We start from the raw sequence: 12,332 nt of genomic DNA on the forward strand, positions 1-12,332 counted from the left end.
CTGAATTAATTATTGTCCTTACCTCAATGAGACAGAGAATTATAACCCAAATCGTCACTACTATAGTTACGGACATTGCCAAGATGAGTTTGTTGTTATAGCCATATCCTGGAACTTCCTTTGTGAGCTAAAAAAATAAATAACAATTTTTTAAAAACAAGGAGATAGAAGGGATGAAAACTTACTATTCTTAAACCTATTCTAAACAATAACTAACTATTCTTAAACGACTATAAAACCCAATCCTTTCAGGCTAGTAGCTTCTATAAGAACAAGCCAGATTTAATGTTATTCATCTTATCATTAGCATTTTCTTCTACAATTTATTTATCTTGTGTTATGCCTTTTCTCGTCTACCCTAGGAAGAGTGGCACACTGTCTAAATGAGCAAAGTGGGAGATCACTGTCTTAGCCCGTTTCATGGCTGAAGATAAGATAGAGACTAGGAGCCCGTGGCATTCCTGCTTGGGCACGTTAATGGCGTGTCCTAAACTGAGTAAAAGTCCAGGTCCCACGTGTCAGGGGTTACCCTCACCTCACTTGACTCCTGCCCTTTCTGCTCACTCTGGGCTTCTGTGCTCTCACTGATATAGTTGTCAGCTTTCCACTGGTCCGTATCCCCCTCCGCTTTGGACACATTTGCTTCTTGCTGCTTGCTGAGAAGCTTCATCAGGAGGCCTGTTCTAGAGATGAGGTTGGCACAGGCCAGCTGCACATGGGTCTCCGAGCAGTTCGTTTTTAAAGTCTGGATAACATGAGAAATGAGCCTTCGCACGTCATTGTTGGGGATGAGGGACTGTAGCTGCTGGTTTAGCTGAGTTTCAACTTGATCACCCGGGGATGTGAGCCCTGGGAAAGCGAAGCCTGTGGGCTTGGAGGATAATTCAGTGCCCGTGTTGTGGTACTCCCATCGTGTTGCGTTGGTGTGTTGAACAGTTGGCATACTGGTGTCGGCAGCAACAGTAGAATGTGCAGTGGAGACGTTTCTATGGGTGGTGTTTCCAGGGCCGGTTACTCCTGGCAGAGTAGAGTTTCCTGTAGAAATAATTTGTTCAGAAACATTTTGTGCAGTATTGTTTCCTGAAGTAGTGTTTTCTGTAGAAGGGTCTGAAGGAGAAAATAATTCTGGAAAAGGCTTTTCCTGAGAAGTCACTTCTCCTGAAGATAAAACAGCCTCTCGTGGAGGGGAATTTATGAGACTCCTCAGTACAGAGAACGGAGGGCTTGCAAGCATCATTCTAGTGAGTGAACTTTTCTTTCTGAACTTTCGACTCCTTTTGCCTTTGGGTTTTCTTTGGACCCGATGAGACCTAATTTTATGGAAGATGTATTTTTTTCCAGAATGTGAGATTAGTTCAAAGTCCTTAATACTTCTAATTCTAGCCTTCGCATCCTCTAGAACATGAATAGTGTCGGATAAGTCTTTCGATCTGCTTTTAACCTCAGATGAGGATTTTGGAGGGATGGAGGCAGAAGGCCTGCCCTTGAAGTACTGTTTCTGGGAAGAGGAGCCTGCTGCCTTGTGTTCCTTTATGAATGCAGACTCTGCATTGGAGGACTTTCCCACCAGCTTCCTGGGACTCTGCACCATGAGAAGCTGTTTCAGGTTTCTTGGGGATGGCCTCCTGAGCCTTCTTTCTTCAGCAGTGTTCACCTCAGATGGCTGGGCATTCTGTTTCCCGCTGACGCTCTCATCTCCCACTGCTTTGAGGTGCATTTTCTGTATGCCCCTTGGGCCCTTGAGGACCCTGTTCACTCTCAGCAGGCTTTCCTCTGTACTCTCAGGGTTTGCTAGGCTGTCTTTCTGTGGTTGGGCAGTTTGTAATTTCTTTTGAAAGATGTAGCGTTTAAACGTGGCACTTGAAATGTTGGAACGCGTACGCGTGGCAGGTTTTTCTTCCTTTTTAACCTCATCAACTTTTTCTTGAGTTTCTGCAGCTAACAAATTTTCCGCAAAATGGAGTTTCCTCAGTTTGCTTTTATTAGTTGAATTCTTGGCTACAGGTTTAACAGAAGGGCTCCTTGTATCGCCTTTCAAAAGGCCCTGCGGCATATCTCCATCTGGTGTATTTGAGAAAAGAAGTTGAATGAATGGTAATAATGTTGGTTCCACATCTCCTAGATTTCCCTCTGAGGTATAAGGCTGTATGTGGTTTAGTGTACTGATAATATCACTTTTATTATTAAAGTCCAGCTGCTCATTCATGAAGCCTGACAAGCTGACAGCACTTTCATCTGACGACGCCCTCTCTGACTCAATAGTCAGCTCAGTGGTGTTGTTCTTCTTGCGGGCTTGTAACACCTTCATCAACGATCCTTCTGCATTCTGTATAGATGTTTCTTCATCTGTCAAAAAAGAAGGGACTGTTTTTGATCATTGAAAACTAATGGGACAGCTTTTTGTCAGTCCACAGCCAAATAAATTAGGAATCAGTCAACGTTTGAGTGCCACTGAGGAGAAAAAGAAACCCGCACTTAAGCCTATGACTGGCAACAACAAAATGTGAAAAAGATATCTCTTGAAAAAGGGGCTATGTACTCAGAAAATTCTGTAGCGTGAAATATAGTAACTATGTTCAGGATTACTCCACTGGTTCCCAGGGGCCAGTACTGTAGAAAAGCCAAGGCTGGAAGACAAATATTCCCCTACTCAGTTGGACTCTCTGCAGATCTACTGTGACTCCTCACATTCATATACCCCATCCTGTCCTGCCTCAGAGGCAGAGGAGTGTGAGGCTTCCCCTCTCCACCTCCTCAGTGTGCTTGTGTTCTTGCTGCTATCACAGATGACCACGACAGCAATCGCTGCTAACAGGTCGTCATCTGGACATGTCCTTCTCCACCCGCCCACCGAGTCCTTTGCTCAGTCCCTGCTTCCACATATCCCAGCGCCCATAACAGAAGGATCTATACAGAAAAGAACACTATGTCCGCCCTGGCTCTTTGCTAAAATTTGGGCGGGATCTGGGGTATAAGTTAAGAGATTTGCCAGATTATATGCCAATGTGGAATGTTCAACAAATCAATGGAATAATACTTGAGGTCTTCAACTGCAGAAGGGAACAAGCAACTTCTCTCAGCTGGCTACTTTGCTTTCATTTCATTTTACTTCTAATATTTCCAGCTTTACTTGGGGAACTGTCCAAAGCTTCTGACTGTGTGAAGGCAATGTGTACCATTGTGCAGGTGGGCTTCTCTTCCAAAAGGATTAAAAGTAGTTTTGGTGAGGGTCAGAGGAGGAGGGGAGGGTCATGAGAAAGGAGGAGAATGGGCTTGCAGAGAGCCCCAAACTGGGGACAGGAGATCGGGGCACGAGGGTCATAGCACTTAACACCTCTGATCTTGTTTTTTCTCACCTGTGAAAGGAGAGTAAAAATGCCTTTTCTGCCCACATCTGGGGGAGAAGGGAGTAATATAATTAGTAAAAAAAAGTTGTCTGGGGGAGTTCCCTGGTGGTCTGGTGGTTAGGACCCGGCATTTTCCCTGCTGTGGCCTGGGTTCAATCCCTGGTTGGGGAACTAAGATCCCACAAGCTGTGTGGCACGGCCAGGAAAAAAAAACCGTGTTGAAAAATCAGCAATATTGTCTTTATATAAGTAGCAAAGTGTTGTTTGTAGGATGTGCTCTAGATCACTGAAAGAGACTTGTATTCAAGCTACCTGGGCATGAAAGCACATTTTGGAAGTCATCAAGTTAGTGCCAATAAATCTAATATATAGAAAAATATTTGAACCCCCCTGAGTGTTTTGTGGATAGAAAAGCTTGAGATTCAGAGCAAGCTCAGAGCTAGACAGTCTAAGAATAAACTAGCTCTCCCGTCCATTAGAAGGGCTAGGTAGCAGCTTCTGGTTATGGAACCAGAAAATCCCAGGCTCCAAATAGGACATAAAACAGCATCACCTGTACTCTTTATAAAATTGCAGAAACACACAAAATAAACAAAAGTATATTTACTCCTCTCCTATGAGACAAAGAGTGCCTGAGACTTAATGTATATAAATCAGTTTACAAAATGTGATGTGCTATATGAATAAGTTCTCGTTTGCAGAGAGCACAGCATAGGATATGTGGTCATTAATGTGAATTCCCTTCCCCCTTCCATTCCTTTCTCTTGTTCCTTTATGTATGCAGATCAGTTACATTACTAAGCTAACAATTTACCTGAGCTATTATTAGCTTAATAATGTAACCAAGAATCTGATTTTTAGCAAGGGGGTGGTCCTTAGAAACTTAGGGATCTGGAACTCTAAATGAATGAATTAAAATAATGCAATTACATCATTAATTTTAAAATTTATCATCCTTGATTAAAAATTAAAAAATTAAATTAAAAATGTATTATTCCACAATTGAGACTCACCACAGCGTGTCATGTCTGTCAGGCATTCACTGTCACAATGCAGCTTGACTGTCTTACAGACAACCTCAATAGTACCTTTAAATTGGCAGAGGCAGCAGGCCATACGGCTAGGTAAGATCCTATAAATGGAAACATTGGTAATTAAATTTGTGATAAAAGAGTTACTTGAGTAGGTAGAAGGGGGAGTCCAAGGCCACCACAGACCAGTGCAAAAAGGAGTTCTTGGGGCATATGGACTAGAGAACAGGATAGGGGCCGGTTGGCCAATTGCTGCTCTTGACTGTTGTAAATAAATATAGAGGAGGAGAGAGGTGCCCAACAGAAGGATTAGGATGGCAGTAGGTGTGGTATTCCTAGAAAAAAGGGAATAGGGATTAGAATTGGGTGACATTGATCTGTAATTTGATTCAGAAGTATCTCCTTCCAACCCCAAAGCCTCACTTTGGGTTGAGAGTACACAGGAAGAAGGCAGACTTCTAAGAGGAGTCTGAATAAGGCCGCACCTTCTGGAGTCCCTTTCTCAGGTCCTATTTGTCAGTAGTAATATATTAGAAATTATTCTCATAATAAAAAAGCATCATTTGGTTAAACAATAACAGAGATCACATTGGCCAAATCTAGACAAAAGGAACATTCCAAAGAATAACATGATCATTATAATAAGGTATAACATAGTTAATTTAAAAAAAAGCACATGAGCTCATAATGATACTCCAAATGAAAAGTGGGGGAGCTCTTCTTTATAGAATCATGTCAGCTAATAAATGCAAAAGGAATGATAGATTAGGAAAGTGTCATTTTGCAACTATCAATGTAATAATCGATTCAGACAAGGATTATCATTGATGCACAGCTGGGTGAAGAGTTGTTTGAAAGTAGGATCTCCACTGATCCCAAAGTATGGGACCTCATATTATTTATCAATTACCAAGGGGAAAATTAACTTCACAATGGAGAGATATGGAAGATACCACCTTAATCAAGTGATCAGACTTAGCACTGGGCCACCTGAAGTGATGAAGTATGAAGAATACATCCCCTATATAGTATTCTTCCCCAAAACGTTTACTTTGAATCAAATGAGGAAACAGACAAATCCAGATTGTGGGGCAATTTACAAGACAACTGGCTTAGACTCTTCAAAAATGCCAATGTCATAAAAGACCAAAAAAAAAAATAGTAGGGAAATATTCTAGATTAAAGGAAACAAAGATATGACATGCAATGACTAATCTTTAATTGGACCCTGTATCAAAATAAAACAGACTTAAAGAATGTTATTGGCTACTGGCCAAGATGAAGTAACAAGGAGCAAATTAACCTCCCACCTGAAACAATGAAAGCATCAGGCAGAACATATGAAACAACAGTTTTCAAGAAACTGGACCTCAGGCAATACAGTTCAGTGATCCCCAGGAGATGGAAAATGAATGAAGTGATACCTATAATAGCCCTAACTTACTTCTCTGAGAGAGTTTCCAGGTCATGGTACAGGGAAGAGAAGTCCAGGCCAAGACTGGTGTACTCCCTGACTGAGGAAATGGAGCTGAGGGTCTGGGAAAACCAAGGTAACTAGAGTTCACAAAGCAGAGTATGAGAGAGAAAAGAAGTGCACGGACAACGAACTCTGGGGATATGCAGAGGGATCTCTTGAGAATTCAACACAGTATTGGTCAGTACATTTGTGTGAGGAATTACTTGATGCCAGGAAAAGAACCACATGAAAGGATTAATAATAAGAATAACTGGATATCACACAGGGTTGTAGGAATATTACCTGTTCCTACAAGTCAGACTGGAAAACCTCATGATACTCAGAAAGGACTTGTCTCAGTAGTTGCAAATAATGAGCTCCAGACTAAAGGCTACTTGGACTCCTACCCAACAAATCTTAACAGCTAGACATAAAAGAATAAAACTGTTTTGAGTAATTTAATTTCACACAAAACAAAGCCCAAGCCTTTTACAGGAATATAAATATATATAGCACACAATAAACTAAACTCACATCTGTTATCATATGAAAAATTGCCAAGCATGCAAAGAAGTAGGAAAATATGACCCATACTGAGGAGAAAAGGCAACCAATCAAAACTAACCCATAATCTACACAGATGTTAGAATTGGTAGAAAAGAACATTTAAAAAGGTATTACACATGGGGCTCTCCTGAGCCTGCGCATCCGGAGTCTGTGGTCCGCCACGAGAAAGGCCACAACAGTGAGCGGCCCGCGTACCACACACACACACACACAAAAGTTATTATACATGAAGAAAAGTTATTATAACTGTATTTCAGTTGTTAAGAAACCCAGACACTGAACTGAAACACTGAAAGTGTTAAGTAGAGGCATGGAAAATGTAAAACACACCCAAATTGAGCTTCTAGAGATTACAAACAATGTCTAAATGAAAAAGACATTGAATGAGGTTAATGACAGATTAGACACTGCAGAAGAAAGGGTCAGTGAACATTAAGGCACAGTAATAGAAACTATCCAAAATGAAACAAAACGTGTAACAAAACAAAACAACAACACAAATGAATAGAGCATCAGCAAATTGTGCAACAACTTCAAGTGGTCTAATACATGTGTACTTAGAGTCCATGAAGGAGAGGAGAAATACAAACATTTGAAGAAATAATACCCAAAATTTTTCTACATTGGTAAACACTATAAACACACAAAGTGGGCTTCCCTGGTGGCACAGTGGTTGAGAGTCTGCCTGCCGATGCAGGGGACATGGGTTCGTGCCCCGGTCCGGGAAGATCCCACATGTCACGGAGCGGCTGGGCCCATGAGCCATGGCCGCTGGGTCTGCACGTCCGGAGCCTGTGCTCCGCAACGGGAGAGGCCGCAGCAGTGAGAGGCCCGCGTACCGCAAAAAAAAAAAAAAAACCACACAAAGTCAAGAAGATCAATGAACTTTAAGCATAAGAAACATGGACAAAACTACACCAAGGCACAAAAAATAATCAAATTGCTCAAAACCAGCAATAAAGAGAAAAATTTAAAAGCAGCCAGAGGAAAAAACTATACACTATATACAGAGGAACAAAGATAAAAATGACAGCAGAATTCTTGTTGGAAACAATGTAAACGAGAACTCAGTGGAATAACATCTTTAAAGTAGTGAATTGAATTCTATCAAACCAGAATTCTATACCCACATCTGTCAAAACAAAAGCAAAATAAAGACTATCTCAGACATACAAAAGCTGAAAGAACTCATTACTAGTAGACTTTCACTATAAGAAATGTTAAAAGAAGTATTTTTAAGCAGAAGGAAAATGACACCAGATTGGAATATGGATCTACACAAAAGATTAAGAATACTGGAATTGGGACTTCCCTGGTGGTTCAGTGGTTAAGAATCTGCCTGCCAACGCAGGGGACATGGGTTCAATCCCTGGTCAGGGAAGATCCCACATGCTGCAGAACAACTAAGCCCGTACACCACAACTACTGACCCTGCACTCTAGAGCCTGTGTGCCACAACTACTGAAGCCCACGCACCTAGAGACTGTGCTCTGCAACAAGAGAAGCCATCCAATGAGAAGCCGGTGCACCACAACGAAGGGTAGCCCCTGCTCGCCGCAACTAGAGAAAGCCCAGGCAAAGCAAAAAAGACCCAACGCAGCAAAAAAATAACTTAAAAAATACTTAAAAAAATTTTTTAAAGGATTTTAGTCAATCAATATATGTCTCTGACCACAATGGAATTAAATTAGAAATTAAAAATGCTGAAAAAGCTCCAAATATTTGGAAACTAAACAACACACTTCTGAGTAACTTTGTGGTCAAAGAAGAAATCAAAAGGGAAATCAAAAACTATTTTGAACTCACTGAAACTGAAAACATATTATGTCAACATGTGGGATATTGCTAATGCTGTACTCAGCTTCCTCAACTTCCACCTTAAACTGGAAAAACGAGAGCAAATTAATCACAGAGTAAGAGAAGAAAGAACACAATAAAGATCAAAGTAGAAATAAATAAACTGCAAAATAGGAAAGTACTATAGATATTAAAAGGATAATAAGAGAATATTATAGAATACTTTGTACCAATAAATTCAAGATGAAATGGACAAATTCCTTGAAAGACATGTACTACTAAAGTTTATTCAAGAATAAAGATATTAAAGAAATTGGATGTGCAGTTTAAAACCTTCCAACAAAGAAAGCTTCAAGTCCAGGTGGCTTAACTGATAAATTCTACCGAACATTTAAGGAATAAAATAATGCCAATTCTACACAAACTCTACCAGAAAGTTGAAGAGAAGGGAATACTTCCCAACTTATTTATAAGGCCAACTTTCACTATACCAAGATTAGACAATGACATTACAAGAAAACTATAGACCAATATCTCTCATGAACTCAGAGGCAAAAATTCTTAACAAAATTTTAGCATATCAAATCCAATAATATATAAAAAGATGATACATCATGACCAAGTGGGGTTTATCTCAAGAATGAAAGGTTGCTTTAATATTTGAAAATCAACTTACCCAACTTAGTACACTAAAAAAGAAAAATCAGGACATCTCTGGTGGGGCAGTGGTTAAGAATCCACCTGCCGGTGCAGGGGACATGGGTTTGAACCCTGGTCTGGGAAGATCCCACATGCCATGGAGCAACTAAGCCTGTGCACCACAGCTACTGAGCCTGCGCTCTAGAGCCCGTGACCCACAACTACTGAGCCCATGTGCCACAACTAGTGAAGCCTGTGCACCTAGAGCCCGTGCTCTGCAACAAGAGAAGCCACCGCAATGAGAAGCTTGCATACTGCAACGAAGAGTAGTCCCTGCTCGCCACAACTAGAGAAAGTCTGCGTGCAGCAAAGAAGACCCAATGCAGCCAAAAATAAGTAAACAAATTAAGAAAAGAAAAGAAGGGAAAAATCACATAGTCATTGCAATAGATGCAGGAAAAGAATGAAAGAATCTAACATCCATTCCAGATTAAAGAAAAGAACAGCCCTCATTAGACTAGGAAAGGAAGGAGACTTCCTCAACTTGATAAATGACTTCTACAAAATACCTAACATCATATTTAATGGTGAAGGACAAAGTACTTTCTCTCCAGGATCAGGACAAAGGCAAGGATGTCTGCTCTCATTACTTCTATTTGACATTGCACTGAAGGTTCTAGCCAGTGCAATAGGGCAACAAAAAGAAAAGAGATATTCAGAATGGAAAGGAAGAAGTAAATCTATCTTTATTTCAGATAACATGATTATGTAGAAAACCTGATAGAATCTACAAAAATACTACTGGAACTAACAAATGAGTTTATCAAGTTTGCAGGGTACACGATCAACATAAAAAAAGATTAATTTATATCAACAAGCAATCAGAGATCAAAGTTTTAAAATACTACGTATAATAGAATCAAACATATAAAATATTTAGAATAAATCTGACGAAAGATGTAAAAGACTTGCACACTGAAAACTGTAAAATATTGCTGGGGGAAATTAAGGAAGACCTAAATAAATGGAGAGATATAAAGTATTCATGGATCAGAAGATTCAATATTGTTGAGACATCAATTCGCCCCAAATCGATTTATAGATCAAAATCCCAGTAGGCTTTTCTATAGAAATTGACAAGCTAATTCTAAAATTCATATGGAAATAAAATTTAGAATAACTAAAACAACTTCGAAAAAGAACAAAGTTGAAGAACTAACAGTAACTGATTTCAAGGCTTATGACCTTGACCTTGAGTTAGGCAAGATTTCTTAGATACAACACCAAAAGCATAATCCATAAAAGAATAAAATAGATAAATTAGACACCATCAAAATTAAGAATTTCTGCCCTGCAAAAGACACTCCTGAGAGAATGAAAAGATGAGTCACAGAATGGGAGAAAATACTTAGCAACTTACATATTGGATAAAGGACTAATTTCCAGAATATATAAAGAACTCTCAAAACTTGAGAAAAATATAGATAAAAGATTCAAAGATATACAGATGGAAAATAAGCATATGAAAAGATGTTTAACATGATTAATCATTAGGGATGCTACAGTGAGATACAACTACACACCTATTAAACTACGTAAAATTAAAAATACTGAGCATAGCAAATGTTGGCTGCAACGTGAAGAAAATGCAGCTCTCATACACTGCTGGTAGAGATGTAAAATGATCAAACCACTGTGGAAAATAGGTATTCTTTGAAAACTTAAACATACACTTACCAATGATCCAACCATTCTACTTGCAGGTATTTACCCAAGAGAAATGGAAGTATACATCCATACAAAGACTTGTACACAAATATTCATAGCAACTTTATCTGTAATAGACAAAGACTGAAACAACCCAAATGTCCATCAATGGTGAATAGATCAATGGTGGTACATCCATATAATGGAATACTATTCAGCAATAAACAGAAAGGAATTACTGACATATACAACAATATGGATGAAGATTAAAATAATCATGCTGAGTTAGAAGCCAGTTAGAAAAAAGTATACCCTGTATGATTCCATTTCCATAAAATTCTAGAAAATGCAGACAGAAAGCAGATCAATGGTTGCATGGCAACTGGGAAGGGCAAAGAACTATGGGAAGGAAGAATTACAAAGAGACATTAAGAAACTTTCTGAGGTGATGGACATTTTGATTTTGGTGATGTCTTCATGGTGTGTATGTATGTGTGTGTGTGAACACAGATTATTGTATGCCAATTATACCTCAAAAAGCTGTTAAAAGAAATGATATTATATGAGAGAGACAATTGGAGAAATTTGAATAGCAAATCTTTATTAAGTAATATTTTTGTGTAGGAATTTAATTTATTTAGTACTGTGTGTTAACAGTATTGTCATTACATAGGGAAATACTTTTTAATATCCAGAGAGGAGGGCATCTAGCTGACAAGAGAGGGATCGCAATTATGGCAGATGCTGTGGGAGGCTGAGGAAGATGAGGCTAGAGCAGTGACCAATGTGTGACGGCGTGGTGAAGACAGTCATTTGTCAGCTGACCTGACAAAGACGGTTGGAACAGACTGCTAAATGCAGGGCCCTTTCCGCATACTAATGTCATGCAATCCCCTCAACTAGCCTTGGCATAACAGAAGGTTTCTATTAGCTTCCCATATTGTAAGGGGGATGGCACAATTTAAGGTGCAGTAAGTTGTGTAATAAACTGTCGCAATAGGGTCCTACAGAAATAGTTTTTTAAACTGCAAAAAAAAAAAATTAAACTTGACCCTTTTTTCACAACATATATGAAAATTAACACAAAATGAATCATAGACCTAAATGTAACTATACAACTTCTGGAAGAAAACATAGGAGAAAATCTTTGTCATTATGGGTTAGACAATGGGGTCTCAGAGAAAGATTTCTTAGATAAGACACAAAAAAGTATAAACCATCTAAGAAAAATTGCTAAGGGACTTCCCTGGTGGTTAAGACTCCGAGTTCCCAATGCAGGGGGCCTGGGTTTGATCCCTGGCCAGGGAACTAGATCCCACATGCATGCCACAACTAAGAGTTCACATGCCACAACTAAGAAGCCCATGAGCCACAACTAAGGAGCCCATCTGCCGCAACTAAGACCCAGCACAAACAAATAAATTAAATAAATATGAAAAAAAAGAAAAATTGCTAAATTAGATTTCTTCAAAAACTTAACACTTCTAGTCTTCAGAGACACTTTAATATAATGAAGATAAGTCACAATCTGGGAGAAGATATTTACTAAACACATATTTGAGAGAAAGGACTTTTTCCATTGCTTTTTATATAAAGCACTCCTAAATCTCAATAACAATATCCAATTAAAAATGGATTTGAACAGACACTTCATTTTAAAATATATTTGCACATGAATAGACACTCAACATCATCAGCTATTACAGAAACGCAAAATGTGGCAAAAACCATGAGATGCAACTACACACCTACTAGAAAGGCTAAATTTTTTTTTTTTTAAATATAAGA

The 12,332-nt window shown here is 39.1% G+C and overlaps 1 protein-coding gene across 1 annotated transcript in view; it reads right to left on the reverse strand.

Moving 5' to 3' along the window:
* The window catches only part of LOC132594247 (leucine-rich repeat-containing protein 37A3-like), a 50,632-nt gene that overhangs the window by 13,465 nt on the left and 24,835 nt on the right, over positions 1-12,332 (reverse strand). Inside the window, 3 exon segments of the mRNA XM_060290976.1 lie at positions 23-127; positions 536-2,346; positions 4,361-4,479. Coding sequence (XP_060146959.1) covers positions 23-127; positions 536-2,346; positions 4,361-4,479 — 2,035 coding nt within the window.

Source organism: Globicephala melas, chromosome 20 (genome assembly GCF_963455315.2).
Source record: "Globicephala melas chromosome 20, mGloMel1.2, whole genome shotgun sequence".
Classification (NCBI taxonomy): domain Eukaryota; kingdom Metazoa; phylum Chordata; class Mammalia; order Artiodactyla; family Delphinidae; genus Globicephala; species Globicephala melas.